Source organism: Cotesia glomerata, linkage group LG6 (assembly GCF_020080835.1).
Source record: "Cotesia glomerata isolate CgM1 linkage group LG6, MPM_Cglom_v2.3, whole genome shotgun sequence".
Taxonomy (NCBI): domain Eukaryota; kingdom Metazoa; phylum Arthropoda; class Insecta; order Hymenoptera; family Braconidae; genus Cotesia; species Cotesia glomerata.
The window spans coordinates 22,033,044-22,053,673 of record NC_058163.1 but is presented as its reverse complement, the minus strand read 5'-3'; the positions used below and the strand labels follow the sequence as shown (position 1 = coordinate 22,053,673).

Below are 20,630 nucleotides of genomic sequence, written 5' to 3'. Positions count from 1 at the left end.
ATGAATAATAGATTATCAATTGTCCCATCAAATATCAACATTGACAATAAGTGGTGAAAGCTGGAGGCAATAATTTTTTTATGTCCAAGGGAGAACCAATAATCATTGTCACGGCATAGCAGTACAGTCAGAGCCTTGTATAGTAGCTAGGAATTTAAACTACGCCGGCGCTATAGCCTATAGCTCACTGACGTCACCACCATGACAATCTACTCACACTGTGACAAAAGCTTATGTACACACATGAAGATGATAACTAGCTAGTACGTCACGTAAATATGTACTTACACAGCCACGTAGATGTAGAGTGTCGGCATTCAGGTTGTTGGTGTTAGTGCGTCAGTAGAACAGCGCAATACAGCGTCTAGACTCTCGAATTATATTTTTCCACTGTCTGAAATCTATCAGTAATATAATAAATAAATATATATTTGCTACTAAATAAAAAATAAATATATTTTGATTAAATTTAAATATAAATACCATTCACAATTCGCGAGCATAATTACGGGCGTGGTAAGCCGACCAAAATAAATATGAGTTGCGGGTTTGTTACTTGTGGTCCCAACGAAGCTCTTGTTGTTTCAGGTAATTATTCACCCACTTAAGCCTCCATTTCATTCATTTAAATTAATTGACCTGTCATTTAATGCTTTTATAACCTGAAAGCTAAACTGGGTATTTATTTTTGTGACCTTGGGTTTGTTTATTTACTTTTGTTCTTCTTTTCAGGATGCTGTTATGGCAAACCGCTCCTTGTACCTGGAGGGAGAGTATTCGTATGGCCGGTTGTTCAACAAGTACAAAAGTAATTATTCAATTATTATTATTATTATTATTGTTATTATAGATACTGTCAGGCTTCCGAGTTATGTAATTTTGTTTGTTTATTTTTTAGAATTTCATTAAATACTATGACATTACAAGTTGAGAGTCCCACTGTTTACACTTGTCAAGGTGTACCTATTTCAGTTACTGGAATTGCACAGGTAATTTATTTTATTTTTATTTGTTATTAACGTATCAGGATATTTTTAGTACGTTTTTTTGTTATTTAATTCCTAGAGATTTAATGTAATTTTATTTTATCTTGATACTGAGTTTACAGATTTATTCATTGCAACTTTGTGCATATTTTATTTATATTTTTATTTTAGTATCATCAAATTAATTAAGAATAATAATAATGACAATAATAATTATGCCCAAGGGGTTAATTAGCGAAAAATCGATGAGAAGTACAATCTAGATGAAAAAAATAATTATGATATTAAAATCAATAAAAATTATAATTCAAAAAATGTTGTTAAAAAATTGCATTTAGAATTTTTCAAATTTTCTACATGTCAAATTTTTAAAAATTTTTTTTAGATTATTTTCATAAAAAAATTTTGTAAATAATAATATAAGTAAAGAGTTACTATTCAAAATAATAATAATAAATTTTTAGGTCAAGAGATTATTGTTATCTACATTGTTAAGAGAATAAGAAAAATTTTGTTTCCAGGATAGTCATATGATAAAATCGGTTTTTTTTTTAGTGAAATTTAGTGTCATTGCAAAGGTCTTGACTTAAATTTGTGCCTTTTCAAGATTTCAAATCGTTTTCACCGATAAATTAATTTATTATGATAAGTTCTTAGGCTGCATTCAAAAATGCTTTATCTCTAGATACATAATTAAGAAATTACCTTGTATCTTGAGAACTATTGACATTTTTAAAGATATAAGCTCATCCCAATGTTACACTCATCGAGGCCGTTCATTTGAGTACCCACATCAATTTTTCATATATTTATATATATGTATATATGAAAAATATATCAAAATGCATGTGGGTCCTTAAATGAAAGCTCTTGATGAGTGTAACATCGAAATGAGCTTATATCTTTAAAAATATCGATAATTAATAAATGACATTGTATCTTGTGAACTATTGACATTTTTAAAGATATAAGCTCATCCCAATGTTACACTCATCGAGACCTTTCATTTGAGTACCCACATCAATTTTTCATATATTTTATATATTTATGTATATGTATATATGAAAAATATATCAAAATGCATGTGGGTACTCAAATGAAAGCTCTTGATGAGTGTAATATCGGGATGAGCTTGTATCGTTAAAAATGTCAATAATTAAGAATTGCCTTGTATCTTGAGAACTATTGACATTTTTAAAGATATAAGCTCACCTTGACATTGCACTCATCGAGACCTTTCATTTGAGTACCCACATCAATTTTTCATATTTTTTATATATTTATGTATATGTATATATGAAAAATATATCAAAATGCATGTGGGTGCTCAAATGAAAGCTCTTGATGAGTGTAACATCGGGATGAGCTTATATCGTTAAAAATGTCAATAATTAAGAAATTACCTTGTATCTTGAGAACTATTGACATTTTTAAAGATATAAGCTCATTCTGATATTACACTCATCGAAAACTTTCATTGGAGTACCCACATCTATTTTTCATATATTTTTTATATTTATATATATGTATATATGAAAAATATGTCAAAATGCATGTGGGTACTTAAATGAAAGCTCTTGATGAGTGTAATATCGGGATGAGCTTGTATCGTTAAAAATGTCAATAATTAAGAAATGACCTTGTATCTTGAGAACTATTGACATTTTTAAAGATATAAGTTCACCTCGACATTACACTCATCGAGACCTTTCATTTGAGTATTCACATCAATTTTTCATATATTTTATATATTTCTATATTTCACAAATACCATATATATAAAGTATATAAAAAATGTCATGTGGGTACTTAAATGAAAAGTCTTGATGAGTGTAATATCGGGATGAGCTTATATCTTAAAAAACGTCAGTATTTAAGAAAGTAGAATGCAATTTAACAAAAGTCATTATTTAATAGAGCAAAATTTTATTTATTTATAATTTACAATTCACGGCAGTCACATAGTCACTGCAAGGTTACTAGTTATTATTATTATTATTTTTTTTTTTTTAATAATTATTGTTAGTAGTACTAATAAATATTTATCCAATAATTAAAAAATTTTTTTAGGTGAAAATTCAAGGACAAAATGAAGAAATGTTATCAACAGCTTGCGAACAATTTCTCGGAAAAAATGAAGATGAAATTCACAACATCGCCCTGGTAACACTTGAGGGCCATCAGCGTGCAATAATGGGCAGCATGACGGTGGAAGAAATTTATAAAGACCGTAAGAAATTCAGTAAAGAAGTATTCGAAGTTGCGAGTAGCGACCTCGTCAACATGGGAATCACAGTAGTGTCATACACTCTGAAAGATATTCGCGACGAAGAGGTGATTACTTCTAAAATAATAAAACTACTATATTTTCTCTCATATTTTTATTTATTTACCAATTATCTTATTTAGTAAATGATTAGACATAATTTTCATTAATTGAGAGAGGCATGAGTATTGATTTTTTTAACATACCAACCCATAGTTTTAAAGTCATTACCCTTAGATTGTTATGAGCTCATTAGTTGATGCTTTTATTATTATCATTATTATTACTATTATTAATTAACTATTGATTAATATTTTAATATAGATAATTATGATATTGAATTGATTTTTATTTGTTTTCTTTACTTACAGGGGGCTAAGGTATGTTAATGCATGACTTCTCTCTTATTTTTATTGTTTTTATTATCATCATCAAATTTAACCATTTTTATGCGTTACTTTGCAATTAGAATTATTTAGCAATTAATAAAATCTTTTTTAGTTTAGAATTTTTACTAGTATAATGCTGTTTTCTAACAATTTATTTTTTTCACCGTGTGTATTAATATAAGAGCGTTCTTAGACAGTAATTTTTATTTTTTTTAATATTTTTCAATGACATTAAAGCTAGCAGTCACTTGGACATTTTTTAATTTTATTTAACAAACAAATTTGCTCTAAAAAATTATTAAAAAAAAATTGCATTTTTTATTTTTTTTTAATTTCTTCGCCAATTTTTTTTGCACTAATTTATTTCTTAAAAAAATTATTAAATATCTGCTACATTTATTTTCATTATTTTTCACTATCAATAAATTTTTTACACACAAAAAATTATTTAAGGGGTTGCATGGGTTTCCTCCGGGAAAAAATGACCTATTTTCAACAATTTTTTTTTAATATAAAAAATGAAATATTTTATTAAAACTTTTTACTCCCTTAAAGATACATATTTAATAGGATTATTTGAAATGAAAAAAAAAATATGTGCTTTATTTAAGACTTCAAACTAGGTCTTGAACGAAGGAAAAAAAAAAATGAAAATTGGATTTTTGGCAGAGATTTTTACAAAAAAATTGAATATTTGACTCAAATTTCGCGGCATTTTTTTTTTTAATTAATTGTTATTGAAAAAAAAAATCCTTCGTTCAAGACCTTGTAAATTATATCTCGAAGACCTGTTTAAAATTTCATAAAGATCGGTTGAGTAGTTCTTGAGAAATCTTGGCCACCGTCTTTGAAAACATAGAATAAAGTTAGCTGACATCTAAAAATTAAAAAAAATTTTTTATTGAAAAAATTATTACAAAAAAAATTAAAAAACAATTTCATTTGTAATAAATTTGAAAAACTGTAAGTGCAATTTTAAAAAAATATTTTTTTGTTCTAAATTAATTAATTAAGCAAAATTAAAAAAATCAAAAATATCGGCTAACTTAATTATTATTTAAAGTTTTGAGTGACGATACAACAGCGCCTTGAGCGCGGAAATTTTAAAACTGTATCTCCGAAACTAGTATTGGGATCGATTTTAAACTTTAGGACAATATTCTACAGATGTTATAGAATTTAATAAAACATTAAAAAAAAAATTGATTTTTTGGAACCGTGAAACTCATGTAACCCCTTAAAAAACATCATTTTTACCAACAATCAGTCAAACGTGCTGAAGTTAGTCTTCTAACCTAAAGATGCGCCATTTTGAGTCATACTGCCATTTTGATGTCTAATGAAACTTCTTAACTAAATTTCAATTATTTTCAATAAAATCTACTTGTAATTAATTGAAAAAATTATTTTTTCAATTATTATATCAAAAATTTTCATAATTTTAACCTAAAATTAAAAAAGATATATTTTTAAAATTAAAAAAAAAAACATATTTTTAAATTCATTTTTTATACGATTCACTTCCAGTTTAAGAAACAACAATATGATCAGGATTACGGGTAATTGAAAAAATATGGTTAAATCAATTTAAACAATCATTAATTTTCAACGTTTCGTCTTTATTCTTAAAACTATCAAGCTCTGGAAAATAATATAACAATTACCAAAAAACTGTGAATTTAATGAATATGACAAATATACAATAGTATTATTCTAATGACTTACTTCAACAATTTCTAAATAAAAGCTTATTTAATTTTTTTTTATTTTATTTATTTTATCAATAGTTTGTATTTTTTATAAATATAGTTGCACGGAAAAAAGTAAACTGTAATATTCACTCGGATTCCGGTTAGTTTTTATAATTTCAAACAGTAAAGCGGACATCGGGGTGGCAAAAATGTAAATATTACAGAACTTAATGTAGAAAGTATAAAAGCCACAGTTTATAATTTAATATCCAAAATAAGTGATTAGTAGTTTTCACTATAGTAAATAACGACTCTTTCATCTTTAAAAATTACAGTTTCAAACAGTAAAAAATGTCATTTCAATAAATAGTCCATATTATGAAGAGAAGGGGAACTTAGATGAAAGAGAAAGGGGTCTCACTCTGGGAGAATTTAACATTTCAAACAGTAAAAATTATACTTTCAAAATATACATTTTACCAGTCTAAGCAAGTCAATAATTACAGTTTGACTTTTAGCGTTGCGTTTAAAATTTACCATTTTACTTTGTAAATATTGACGTTGCTTGTATTAAAAATTTACTAACTTTATTTTATACTTTTTACATATCATAACATCATTTTTTAGGTACGAAATGATAAATATTAAAGTCTGAATTCTTAATTATTATACTTTAACATTTTAGACATTTACCTAGCGAATATTACTGTTTGAAATAGTATTTTTTTCCATGTAAAGAGTAAATTGTAACGTTTAAATTGTAAATATTACAATGTGAATAGTAAAATTACGATTTTACTGTTTGAAATGGTAATTTTTAGCAGTTGATCATTACTTATTATAAATCGACTGTTATTTATTACAGTTTACTTTTTTCCGTGTGTGTTTATCAAATTATCTATTGGTAATCGCAATGGTTACTACACTAAAAAAAGATCGCGTATGTACTTATTTCAATTTGACGATTATTTAGACATTGTTGAGGATAGTCATTAGAATAATACTATTGTATATTTGTCATGTTTATTAAATTCACAATTTTATGTTGTTATATTATTTTCCAGAGCTTGATAAAGTCTTAAGAATAAAGACGAAACGTTGCAAATCAATGATTGTTTAAATTGATTTAACCATATTTTTCCAATTACCCGTGATCCTGATCATATTGTTCATATTTTTAAAAGTCATAAAAATTATTAAAGAAGAATATACAGTCTAAGAATGGCCTTAATATAAATATATATATATATATATATTTATATATTTTATTTATTTATAATTTTATGTTTTTAGGGTTATTTAAAAGCCCTCGGTATGGCAAGAACAGCAGAAGTAAAGCGAGATGCGCGAATTGGAGAAGCTGAAGCGCGAAGAGATGCGCAAATGCGTGAAGCTATTGCTGAAGAACAACGCATGGCCTCACGTTTTCTCAACGACACTGAAATTGCTAAAGCACAACGAGACTTTGAATTGAAAAAAGCTGCTTATGATGTCGAGGTTCAAACAAAGGTAAAAAAAATATTTCTTCATTAAATTTAACGAAGAAATAACAAAAAAATTAAAAACTTTTATATTCTTCAGAAAGCAGAGGCAGAAATGGCGTTTGAGCTGCAAGCAGCCAAGACAAAGCAGCGGATCATGGAAGAACAGATGCAGGTTAAAGTTATCGAGCGTGGTCAAGAGATTGCTGTGCAAGCTCAAGAAATGGTGCGTCGCGAGCGCGAATTAGACGCGACAGTAAAACGTCCAGCTGACGCGGAGAAGTACCGCCTCGAGAAAATGGCCGAGGCCAATAAACTGAGACTTGTAATGGAGGCTGAAGCTGAGTCTGAAGCGATCAGGATTCGCGGAGAAGCTGAAGCTTTTGCTATTGAAGCTAAGGCCAAGGCCGAAGCTAGTCAGATGGCCAAAAAAGCCGCTGCTTGGAATGAATACGGGCATGCCGCTATGGTCGACATGATGCTTGAAACTCTACCGAAGGTCGCCGCTGAAGTAGCTGCCCCTTTATCTCAAGCGAAAAAGATCACCATGGTTTCTAATGGCTCTGGAAGTGTCGGAGCTGAAAAGCTTACTGAAGAAGTTCTTAATATTGTTACGCGTGTTCCTGAATTAGTTAAAACTCTAGCTGGAGTCGACATTGCTAAGGTAATTTTTAATTACAATTAAATTAACAGACATTAGACAATTTTTTAATTTCTTTTTCATGATAAACTAGATCTAGAAAATTATTTTTATTATTTTTTTAAGGTTCTAAAGGTGGAATTTTTTTAATAAATTTTTCGCTGTAATTTATTTATTAAAAAAATTATCAAATGTTTCTAAATTTCAGTATCATAATTTTAAATTATACTGAAATTAGCAGACATTTGATAACTTTTTGAATTATAATAATTTATGTTAATAAATGAATAAAAAAAATGTTGTCTCCAGGATATTTATATGATAAAATCGGTTTTGTTAGTGAAATTTAGTGTTATTGCAAAGGTCTCGACTTGAATATGTGTCTTTTCAAGGTTTCATATCATTCTCACTGATAATCAATTTATTATGATAAGGATTCAAGCTGCATTCGAAAATCCTTTATCTCCAAATGTCATATTGACATTTTTAAAAATATACGCTCATCCTGACACTACACGCATCGAGACCTTTCATTTGAGTACCCACATCAATTTTTCATATATTTTATATATTTATATATTTCACAAATACCACATATCGACGGTACTTTGGTAAAACCTCGTATCTTCTATGTATTTTAAAAAAAAGATACGAGGTTTTACCAAAGTACCGTCGATATATAAAATATATAAAAATGCTATGTGGGTACTCAAATGAAAGCTCTTGATAAATGTAACATCGGGATGAGCTTATATCTTTAAAAATAGCAACAATTAAGAAATGACCTTGTATCTTGTGGACTGTTGACATTTTTAAAGATATAAGCTCACCTTGACATTATACTCATCGAGACCTTTCTTTTGAGGACCCACATCAATTTTTCATATACTTTATATATATGTATGTATGAAAAATATATCAAAATGCTTGTGAGTACTCAAATGAAAGCTCTCGATGAGTGTAACATCGGAATGAGCTTATATCTTTGGAAATGTCAATATTCAAGAAAGTAAAATGCAATTTAACAAAAGTTATTATTTAATAAAGCAAAATTTTTTATATATATATAGTTTACAAGTTACGGCAGTCACTTAGTGGCTGCAAGGTTGCTAATAATTCAATTATTAAAAAAAATATTTTAAAAAAGCTGCACTTAAAATTTTTACATGTAGGATTTTTTTTCATTATTTAAGTATCATAAATATCTAAAAATTGTCAGATGTCTGTTAAATTAATTACTAAAATGAAAAAAATTTTTTTTTAATTTTAAACTAATAAAAAATGTTTTTTTATTTTTCAGTCGGTCGCTGCATAAACTAAAATTTCTTCCAAAGAACAAAATTCAATAATTCATTAATTATTTAATAATTAATTAAACATTAATTTTATTTATTTAAATGAATAATTAATGTGACTTTACAGTTTATTTGCAATAATAAAAGCATATTTAAATTGTGTGCTTGTGTACTCGTTGACAGATCTGACCATGCACCAAATATTTGTCACGACTAGATTTCTATTGAATAAAAATTTAAGTGTGTCTATCTCTTTTATGTAAATCAAATATTTAATCATTAAAAAATATGTCTGATCTAATTATAAAATTTTATCACTTATTATAATTATAATTAATTCATAATAACAACTTAAGGTAATTTTTTTATACAATTAAATATTAATAATTTTAACTCTTTAGCTTAATTTAGCATAGTGTGTCTGTCGTAAATATTACGACGCTGCTCGCGAACTTGCCGCTTCCATTTGTCCTGTTGGTGACCTACGCGGTTCAACACGTTCCCTCGAACTCCCATTGCGTGAGAAGTACCCGCAGCGTTTGACGCTATTGTTTCGTCCTGTCAATCATTTTAAAGTTATAATTTTTTTTTTTAGCCATCAAAATTTATTTAATTTAATATAATATAAGAGGATTTCTTACATCTTCATTTGTATGCTCTTCATAACCACCACCACTGTTACTTTTACGCAGACGTTTGTTTAATAACGGCTCAAGGCAGATTAAAAACAACATGTAGATTACAAGTAATGATATTACCCATATTACTATAATAACAACTATCTGAAAAATAATATTTAATATTGCTGTTATATAAATAATTATAAATTAATTTTTAAAAATAATTATACTGAAATTTAGAGATACCCAATTATTTTTAAAATTATCTTTACAAATTATTGCTAGAAAAATTTATTTAAAAAAAATTTATTTTTAAAAACTAAAAAATTACTAATTTATGTTAAAATAATTTTTTAGATCTTATTTTTCAAGAAAAATTTAAAAAAAATTCATGAATAATAATCAAAATAAATTTAGAAAATATTAAAGAATTTTTTATCATTTTTTTTATTGAAAAAACTTTGACTGAAAAATTCATTGCATTGTTGTTCATATCCATAATTAATAAATAAAATAATAGTTCACAGTTTGATGGAAATATTTATAAAATAATAACTATGTTCACAGGAATTCAGGACAAAATAAAATGTTTATTTAAATTATCACAACGTTTCGTTGGTTTCCCGATTTCCTCAGGCGCTAAAACAATTAAATACGAAAATACTTTACAATAATATTCATATAATTATATTAAATAATATTATCATAACTTTGTATGATCTAAACAGTACAAACTTAACTCAAAAATTAAATTTATAATTAAGTCTAAGAATACAGCAAACACATACCTTAATTACAAAACATCAATTGTTAAAATCATGTTAAACAAATCGAGGCAGGCTAACACAAATATGAATTAATTAATTTGAATATTTATGGGAAATAAGTTCAGGCTGTGCTAGCCTGCCTCGATTTGTTTAACATGATTTTAACAATTGATGTTTTGTAATTAAGGCATGTGTTTGCTGTATTCTTAGACTTAGTTATAAATTTAATTTTTGAGTTAAGTTTGTACTGTCTAGGTCATACACAGTTATAATAATATTATTTGTTATTAATATAATTATATGAGTATTATTGTAAAGTATTTTTGTATTTAATTGTTTTAGCGCCTGAGGAAATCGGGAAACCGACGAAACGTCGTGATTTTAAAAATTAAAAGTGTAATTTTTTATAAATATTTTTGCTTTGTTCTAATTTAATTAATTAAAAAAAATTGTTCAATACCATAAAAAAATAAACTTAGAATAAATACCTTAATGATTGTTGTATTACGATTTTCATATTTACATTCACATCGTGGGCAAAAAATAAGTTCTTGTCCATTCAGCTGATCTTTAATTTTTGGCAGTACAACTCCGTCGCAATTGCTGTAAGAAAAAAAAAAGGCCATTCGGCAGCCGAAATGGAAGTAGATTTTTTAAATAAGAAAAATTGATTTTTAATAAAATAATATAATAACACTGATAATGTATAACTTAATTCATGAATTAAAAACAAAATTCAATAATAAATTTAAAACTATTTACAACAAATTTTGGAAAAAAAATTATCTTGTGAAGAAAAAGTTTCTCAAATATTTACCAAAGAATTGCACAGATTATAAGATTTGAATTATAAAAGTCCAAATTTTAAGTAACTGCTTAGAAACAACAGTTTTCAAGTTAATCAGAATTTTGCAACCGGATAAAATTTTAGTTGAAGAAAACAATGGTTAGAACTAATTTGTGATATATTTACTGACAACCTACCCGGAAACATTACACGAAAGACTGATCAATATCGTAATTATTGAATTTACATCATGATTAAGCTATGATGTAGACAATAATTCTAAAACGGCTGCAACAGTAAAACTGTTTCATTAAACGAACTCTAAAAGAAGTAATATTGAGGCTAGTACTACTTCTAAGTAGTGAAAATTGAAGCTTATTAGAAGAGCTTTACGATGCATTTTACCGAATTTCAATATCTTGTCTAGTTCAGTAATTATACCAAGTTGAAGTAGTAAAAACATCAATTTTTACGATTTTCAAAATTTCAAAATCCTGTCATTTCCAAATTACTCGCCCGATTAAGCTCATCTTCGAACTTAACCTTGGTCTTGATCGATAGATAAAGCATTCTGAGTTTGAGAAGAATCGGTCATAAATTGAAAACGCTATCGTGCTGACAAGCCGCGTTATATCGTATAAATATATATATAAATACATACATATATAAACTTTTGAACTATATATATTTTCTGACTCAGCTCGACAAACTAAGTCAGAAAATGGCTAAATTTTTTAAAAGTTGCGCCATGAGGACGGCTGCAATAGTTAGATTTTTATAAAATCTACTGAAAAAGTAAGCCATTCGGCTCCGCCCGAGATGGAAGGTAGATTTCAATTTTTTGTAACTTCGATAAAATAACTAATAATTGTCAAAAAGTTAACGTTGTATACGTCAAATTAGAAGTAATTTTGTAAGCTTTTACATGAATTTATCAAAAATCAGCTATCTTTTTGCTATTAAAAGTTATACATAAATAAAGTCACCGGAAACGTAATTTTTACTATTTTGATCACTTTGAAGAGCTACTATTTCTAAACTAAACGAAGGATTTCACTCATTTTAATGCTCATGCAAGCTAATTGTGTAAAGAATTTGCATACTAAATTTCATTAGGATCTGTTGAGAATTCTCAACAGAATAACATTCATAAGTCGGTTGCACTACACATTGCCTGAAAATGGTTCAATAGAACTCTTAACTTTGATAAAATAACTAAAAATGGTCAAAATGTCAATGTTATATACGTCAAATTAAAGGTAATTTCATGAGCTTTCACATGAATTTGTCACAAATTAGGTATCTCTTTTCAATCAAAAGTTATACATCAATGAAGTCACCGAAAACGTGATTTTCACTATTTTGATAATTTTAAAGAGCTGCCATTTCTAAACTTATTGATGGATTTCACTCATCTTCGAACTCATCCAAGGTTATTATCTATAGAATATGTGTAACAAATTTCATCTAGATCCGTCAAGAACTGTAGACACAATCACGGCAACATCCTGCGTTATATTACATATATATACATACATATATAAATTTTTTAACTAACGTTATTTTTGAGCTTTACTCGACTAGTTAAGAGATATTACGACAAAATTCCGAGTAAATTCCAACATGAGGACCAATGCAAAAGATTGATTTCTATGAAATCTACCTAAAATAGCTTACAATATTATTAAATGAAAATTAATTTAGCATATATTTAATAATTTTAAAAATTCTATAACAAATATATTATGGCAAAAAAAATTGACATGTAGAAATTTAAAAAAATAAAAAATGTAATTTTTTAAAAATGATTTTTAGGACAAATTTTTTTGTTAAATAAAATTAAAAAATTTTTAAGTGACTGCTAACTTTAATGTCATTATTATTAAGCGTTCTAAAAAGTAATTGAAAATTGACAACAATTACCAATCAGATGGAGAAACATTTCCTATGAAATTCATACGTTTGTTTGTTGGATTCGATGGCGTTGTCGTGTTGATCACAGAAGAAATACTTGGGCATATACACTTGCATCTTTTGTCATCGTAAGATTTCGCCTGAATTTATTAACAAGAAATTAAATGTAAATGTCTTGAAAATTGTAACAATTAATAATTAAACAAAAAAGGTAAAATAACTAACCTGACACACTACCACTGAAATGTAAGTCAGTGAAATTATGAATATTAATTTATACTTCATCATTTCAAAATTAATTAACTGATAGATTTGATTATTATTTTTGACATTAGAAGAAATTTTTCAATTGTCGATGGGTGTAATTTTTGTCATTGATATTGACAGGAGATATATTTCCAATAAACAGCTGGCTTAAAAACTGGTGTGATGTAGCAGCACATGCCGCCATCTACATAGGATATAAATTAGCGGTTTATTTAAATTCAAATCAGACAAATAATTGATTAATAATATAATTATAAGAATAATTATTTGTAGAAAAATAATAAGAATAATATTAAGAACATCGTAACAAAGAAAATAAAACATATGGAATAGATAGATAGATAGATATATTATTTATTTGACCATGAGATCGTAATCCCTTGTGGCCATACATAAGAGAAAATTACATTTTTACACGCTTTATATTAGCTTCACTTGTATGTCAGTTTGTTTGTCAGTTTGTATGTCAGTTTGTCAGTATATCAGTAACTCTCCGTGGGTAATCTGCGCGCCTGCGGCCTTCCTTGGTTCTGGTAGCCGTTTCTCAGGCTCGCTCTCCGAAATCGAACTCTGATTCCCCATATTTATAATATTTATAAATAATTATTTTTTTATTAGCTTCACTTGTATGTCAGTATGTCAGTATGTAACTCTCCGTGGGTAATTTGCGCGCCTGAATATTTTTGATAATCAACAAATAATAGTTTAAAAAAACTAAAAAATCACGCTTTTATAAATAAACCAAACTAAAAAGTAAAAATAAATAATAGTTTAAAACTAAAACACGCATTTTATAGAAAACCAAACTAAAAATAGAAAATAAATTTAAATTAAGAATAGTGTTAAAAATTTCAATAAATATAAATTAATAATAGTGTAAATGAAAAAATGTATTTTATTTTAAAAAAGCGTGGGTGCTTTTAAGATATTATCAAAATGATAATCACTCTACTCATATCTGTCAATAAAATATTTATAACTATTGACACCATGCACCTCACGCTTTTTTTAAAATAAAATACATTTTTTTTATTTACACTATTATTAATTTATATTTATTGAAATTTTTAACACTATTCTTAATTTAAATTTATTTTCTATTTTTTAGTTTGGTTTTCTATAAAAAGCGTGTTTTTAGTTTTTTTAAACTATTATTTATTTACAATGGTTTAATACATAGTATTAATTTTAGTACAAATATAGAATATAAATTTAAGTTACATTAAATTAAATTAATTTTAATCCGTTCAGATGAGAAACAACTACATAGTATCTTAATTAATCGATTCTAGACTATGAAAATATGAAAATAGTTGAATGCAGCGCTACGAAATTCATTAAAAGTATCAAGATTTGTAAGATTTGCTAATAAGAAGCTAATTTTTGATTTGCTAATCAAGATTTGTAAGATTTGCTCATAAAAAGCAAGATGGCTAGCTGGAAGCCTTAAATAATCTTGTCGTACATCTCCTCTGCGCAACATCGGTTGCAGAAAAATTAATTCATTACGGAATATCAGTAAGCCAAGTTTCCGAAATTGCAATAACATCAAAGGAATGCGTTCTAAAAAATTCTTTAAATTCGGCAAAGTGGCTATGTAGTGATTGCGCATTAAGGTGGCAGAGATGTAATTCCTTAGAAACTGTGGTAGATGTTGGCAAAACATTAGGCGACGTTGGTGGTGAGGGAGCAATTAATTGTTATTGCACTAAGTCCTGCAGCGGACCTATTCCCGCACTGAAGGTCTCAGTTTAATAGGCGGCTTATCGTCTGCATATCTGACAAACACAAAAGCGTGAGCAATCCAAATATTTTTTGGGTGAATTTTTGGATATTTTAAACGAATCTATTGCCGAAGCTTGTACAAGGTCGACGGATGCCTACGATGGAGATATATAGCCGCATCAGCATCAATACTTAAATATAGAATGGTCACTCGAGAGGAAAATAAAATATAATATCTCGAGAAAAGCTATAAAAAGGAGAAACTAAAATTTTAAATAAAAAATACATCTTTGTTTCTTAGAGACTCTAGCAAAATACTACAATTTACGACTTTGAATAAAGGACTTTAAATCCATGAAGCTACTAGACAGTTGAACCTACCCTAGCGGTTTTGTAAATGCTGAAAAAATGTCGCAATTATATAGTATTAATGCGGTATTTTTTCAGCATTTTTTCGGTTGTTTTGGTCAGTTTTTTTATCGAAAAATTACGGAACATTTAATAAAAAATGCCATACATTTACGCTAAAAATTTAGAATATTTACGCTGAAAATGCGGCATATTTACGGTAATAAGGCGGTAAAATGATTGTATTAAAACCATATTTAAAAAATTGTGTAAAATTAAATAACGCTCGGACTGGGATTCGAACCCAGAACCTCCTGAGGACATGTCGGCTACTCTACCATTTGAGCTACCCAGTCTATACCATATTGTTTTTTTGCTTATTCTATAAACATTAAGCCACACCGTCCATCTTACGATAAGCATATTTAAAATTAAATAATATAATTATATATGTGAAATAATATAACTTTTCGATTTTAGAAAATTTTGCAATTTTCTAAGTGAGAAATTAAAATTGGAATTAAAATTAGAATATATTTACTTAACATATGTATTATTTTATATTAATTACTGCTAAATACCTAATTAAAAAATAATATTCTACATATTTTTTATTCAAAAACAGTATTTATTTTTGCAAAGTAGCGATGGAGAATAAAAAGCAAAATTTAAAATTTTTCATTTTATTCATTTCTAACATAGAAATGAACTAAAAATAAAACTAAATCTTTAACAATTGTCCATTATGTCAGAAAATATTCGGCAAAATTACTGTATTATTACGGTAATTATTTGGAATTTTTTGGGTAAAATTTGGGCATTAATGCGGTAATTGTATAGTATATTTTTGGTAACTGTACAGCATAAGTGCAGTATATATACTGGATAACTACAGTATAAAAACTGGCCAAAACAACTATAGTTTAACCGCATTATTACCGAATTATAACGGTAAATATACGGCATGAGCATAAATGCCGAAAAATTACGGTATTTTTACGGCATTCTCAAAACCGCGAGGGTAGATGCTCAAGCAGTAGTTGATTGGGCCAGAGATAATGGGTTAGAAGTAAATCTACTTAAAACTAAAGCAATGGTAATGGGATCAAATAACAAAGTAAAAGCTCTTATGCGAGAAGGTATTCCAAAGCTAGAAATTGATGGTGTACCTCTACCTTATATTGAATCAATCAAGTGCCTTGGAGTTCATTTTACGTGTAATTTATCGTGGAACTTACACACATCAAAAACTATAAGTAAAATCAATTCGGCATTATGTAGCCTGAAATTACGTAGAAATATTTACACTTCATCAATTAAAAAATTACTTGTATCGGCAACTATTTTACCGTTAATTGATTATTGCTCTATAGTATTATTAAATGCAACTGATGAAAATGATTGTAAACTCCAGCGTTCTTTAAATTCAGCAATTCGCTTCATCTTCAATTTAAAGCGAGATGAACATGTCTCGCCTTATAGACGTGAACTGGGATGGCTCTCGATAAAGAGTCGTCGAATTTATTTTACTTGTTGTTACTTTTATAAATTATTAGAAATTGATAAACCTAGCTATTTGCGCGAATTATTTCAAGAAGACCTTACTGTAAGATGCTCTGAGAGACTAGCAGCCAAGAAAAATAATATTCTCTTTAAATTCCCAAATTTCAGTACCACTCATTATGAGTCTTCTTTCGTAATTACAGTTATACGATTATGGGAAGAACTACCAGAGGACATTATAAATTCATCAAGCTTGGAGGTTTTCAAAAATAAAATTTTTGATTATTTATTTAATTTAGATGTTTGATCATAAACTGTTGTAAATGCTTCTATCATTATTTTATTAATCTTCAAACTTCGTTAACCTTCTTTATATAGCTTCTTTTTAATTTAAAGTTTCCTACCTGTCTCTTTAGTAACATCAAAGATTCTTAAAATTATTAGTTAATTCTTTATAAATTAAATTTTTATATTAATTTTTAATGTAGTATATAATATTATCACCTATCTAAAAATATTATTGTGTAAAACACTCTAAATATTTATAAGTTAAACTGCACAATAATGTAAAATTATATGTATACTTACTCTTTGTCATTCGGCAACTGCCTTGACATAATTTTGTTAATAAACTAAACTAAACTAAACTTTATTATCCTAGGCTAAACTAAATATTCCCTTTTTTATGGCTTTTCTTCTAACCAGGCAACGACTACGACGCCATGTGTTAAACACATGGTTAGTTTCACTTTTCCGAGAGAAAATTAAGCGAAGGCGTCACTTTTACTTTTGAGTCCCACTCTTGAAGAAATCGACCAATTAGAAATCATTCTTATAATAAATCCAACCCTAAAGCTAAAATCTCCTCTCTAAAATAAGTTATTAACTCGATGTAAAACTTAGGAAAATTAAGATATTCGCTATGAGTGTGACTGCAGCGCCAGTCAAAATATGAACTACGGGAGGCTGTCAGAGTATGTTTTTATACGTATGTCAATAGCAAGAAACATAAAAATAAATAAATTTTATAAATAATTGTAAAAAAAAAAGTTATAAAAAATATGTGACAATTTTATACACCGATAGAAGGATTTGTTTGTTAATGAATATTTTTTAACTGTTAGCAAATATTTATTTAAAATCAAAAGCAAAAATAGCATTTTCTTTTGACACTTTTTATAATCCTATAGCTGGAATACATGATAATAATTCAATTCACTAAATAAATTAACCTTTTTAATATTTATAAATACAAAAGATAATTATGAGCTATGATAGAATTCGGTATTTTACAATAAACGTTATTATAATGTAATATAATTAATACAAATAATTTATAAAAATGATTTTTGTTTATAAGAAATTTTCATATCATATGATATTACAAGCAAAACAAAGTCACTCAACAAAATATTTATTAACTGTTAATAAATATTCGTTAACTATTAATAAATAGTTATTAACTATTAATAAATGTACTTTCCTACCAAATAAATATTTATTGAATGTTAAAAAATATTTATTAAAGTTTAATAAATTAAATAATTGTCTTCAAATAAATTAAATTATTAATAGTTAATAAATCCTTTTATCAGTGTAATAATTGCAGTTTAGTTTATTAGCTAAACAAATAAACAACAAGTACGTATATAGATAAAAAATAAAAAAGAATGCAGTAAATATTTCTGCTGGTATTTTTTAAGACACAACAACTCTGGTGTCTCATTTTTTTTTAATTTATTAAAATTAAAACAAAATAAATACTTCCACGTGTACTTGCTTATAATTTTAGGAATAATAGCCTCCCGTAACTCCGAAAGTAACCACTGCGAACGCTTCAGTCGATTTCATTTCCCCTACCATGGCTTCACTCACAGCGAATAGCAGTAAGCAAGTAACTCCTGTATATGAAACATCTTACAATATATCCCATATAACTTCATAATACCGAATGCCAAATCCTCATCCTAACTAGTATAAATTAATAATAATATTAATTATTATTCACGAAAGTCCGTAACAGGAATACTTTCGTATTCTTTAGCGAATTTTAAAGAGCCCGCCGATCTGAGCCGAATCTAACTATAATATTGAGACATCTACAGCAGTAAAAACTTACTAAACATCGGATCAGATCATAACACTGGAGATTGTTAAAGGCTGGTTTTAATGGAGGAGTGAAGAAATGACTGACAGCGACAATTTTCTGAAAGCCAATGCGAGAATTAAAAAAAAAAATTACTTTGAAGAATATAAACATTTTATTTTTTATTTTTAAAGAAGAAATAATTTTTTTATAGATAAAAAATATTGATCAATAAAAATCAATCGATTTTATTATTCATCTTATTGACTGATTGATAAAAAAAAAATAATCGAGTAATTTTTTATCAATATTTATTTATTTATTTATTTAAATACAGTTTAATTAATTAATAATTTTACAAAAAGACTATTGATTGATGAATCAATCGTCATTATAAATTAAAAACAATATACAATTGTTTATAATTTTTTACATAATTCCTATTAAATTACGCAATATTCTATTCTGTACAAATAATATTTACTTATTTAAATTTAAATTCTTATATAAAAAAGTTTACAATTCGTCATTTTTGAACAATTATAATGTAAAATGCCGTTTACAATATTAAAGTGCGTTCTTCGGAAGTCAGATTGTTAATATGTATAATATATAAATTAAATTTATTAATATCATTATTACTATTATTATCATATTTTTTAACTCTGGATATATTAATATGTTTGTAAAAAGACTAGAGTTTTCTACACAAATTGCAATGTAATGCCAAAAAGACTTTTGGCTTAAATCAGTGATTATCTAATTGAAGATCATACTGAAAATTCCAGACATTCAACAATAATTTTTTTTTTTTTCCTATTAACACTATTTCAATTAATTTAAAGAATATTACGTCTTCTGTTCTACCAAAACCAGTGATTTCTAAAACATGGAATGTTTCAAACTAAAAAAAATACGTCACTAAAAAAAGACACTGAAGAAAACTGACAAAAATTTATTTATAATTTTATAACAATTAAATTATTATTGCAAAAATTTAACTAAAAAATTCCATATGTTAAAATTTGAAAAAATTATTAATAGGAATTTTTTAATTGTAATTTTTTTATAAAAATAAAAACAATAATTGTCAGCTAACTTCAGTATCATACATTGAAGACACTGAAGAAAACTGACAGAAATTTTTTTATTATTTTATAGCAATTAAATTAATATTAAACAAATTTAATTAAAAAATTCGACATGTTAAAATTTGAAAAAATTATTAATAAGAATTTTTTAATTGTAATTGTAAAAAAAAAAAAAAAAAGTTTATTTCTAATGTATATATAACTCAAATTTGTGATAAATACAACAAATTAATAGCAAATATAAAATTTTTAGTGTTATGCTACTAAATACTCCTACAACATCCCCAGACGTGCTAACAGAGCACTGGGGAGGGGTAAGGTAAGATAGGCCGAGAAGCACCGCTGTCCATCTTACAGCAACAAAGAAAGTTTATTTCTAATGTATATATAACTCAAATTTGTGATAAATACAACAAATTAATTTTTTTATAAAAATAAAAAAAAATAATTCTCAGCTAACTTCAGTATCATAATGTAAAAGACCCAGTTATTGACACTGGTCTAGTTGTTTGACACTTGGAATTTTATTCTAATTAAAAAAAATAAAATGCATTCAAAAAATCAATTATCTTAAAAATTATGATTCAAAAATTATGTTTATTAATTTATCAGAGTTGATTTATTGGGCGACTCATGATGCGAAGCATTAGAGAGTGCTTTACGATCGAAAAATTTTTTTCGCTTCATTTCGGCAACTATTTTTATTACTATAGTCTTGTTAGTTCATAGAATAAATATATTTTGCATACTATTGTCAAGATAATTTAATGGAGA

General features: G+C 26.7%; 2 protein-coding genes across 3 annotated transcripts; one reads left to right on the top strand and one right to left on the bottom strand.

Annotated features, from left to right (window-relative positions):
• Positions 1-289: 289 nt before the first annotated feature.
• LOC123267704 (flotillin-1) lies at positions 290-8,994 on the top strand. Of its 2 annotated transcripts, XM_044732501.1 has the most exons (8): positions 290-588; positions 733-808; positions 899-989; positions 3,057-3,320; positions 3,624-3,632; positions 6,626-6,841; positions 6,914-7,477; positions 8,754-8,994. In XM_044732501.1, the coding sequence occupies exons 1-8, from the start codon at positions 537-539 to the stop codon at positions 8,766-8,768; spliced, it is 1,287 nt and encodes a 428-aa protein (XP_044588436.1). In that variant the 5' UTR covers positions 290-536; the 3' UTR covers positions 8,769-8,994. The 2 variants fall into 2 exon arrangements, with proteins under 2 accessions (XP_044588436.1, XP_044588437.1); XM_044732502.1 differs by lacking the exon at positions 3,624-3,632 and having other exon boundaries at positions 295-588.
• Positions 8,811-17,719, bottom strand: LOC123267706 (uncharacterized protein CG1161). The gene is made up of 6 exons (XM_044732504.1): positions 17,268-17,719; positions 13,062-13,287; positions 12,846-12,976; positions 10,624-10,738; positions 9,390-9,530; positions 8,811-9,306 (listed from the first exon to the last, which is right to left on the bottom strand). The coding sequence occupies exons 2-6, from the start codon at positions 13,122-13,124 to the stop codon at positions 9,151-9,153; spliced, it is 606 nt and encodes a 201-aa protein (XP_044588439.1). The 5' UTR covers positions 13,125-13,287; positions 17,268-17,719; the 3' UTR covers positions 8,811-9,150.
• Between the last annotated feature and the right edge of the window lie 2,911 nt (positions 17,720-20,630).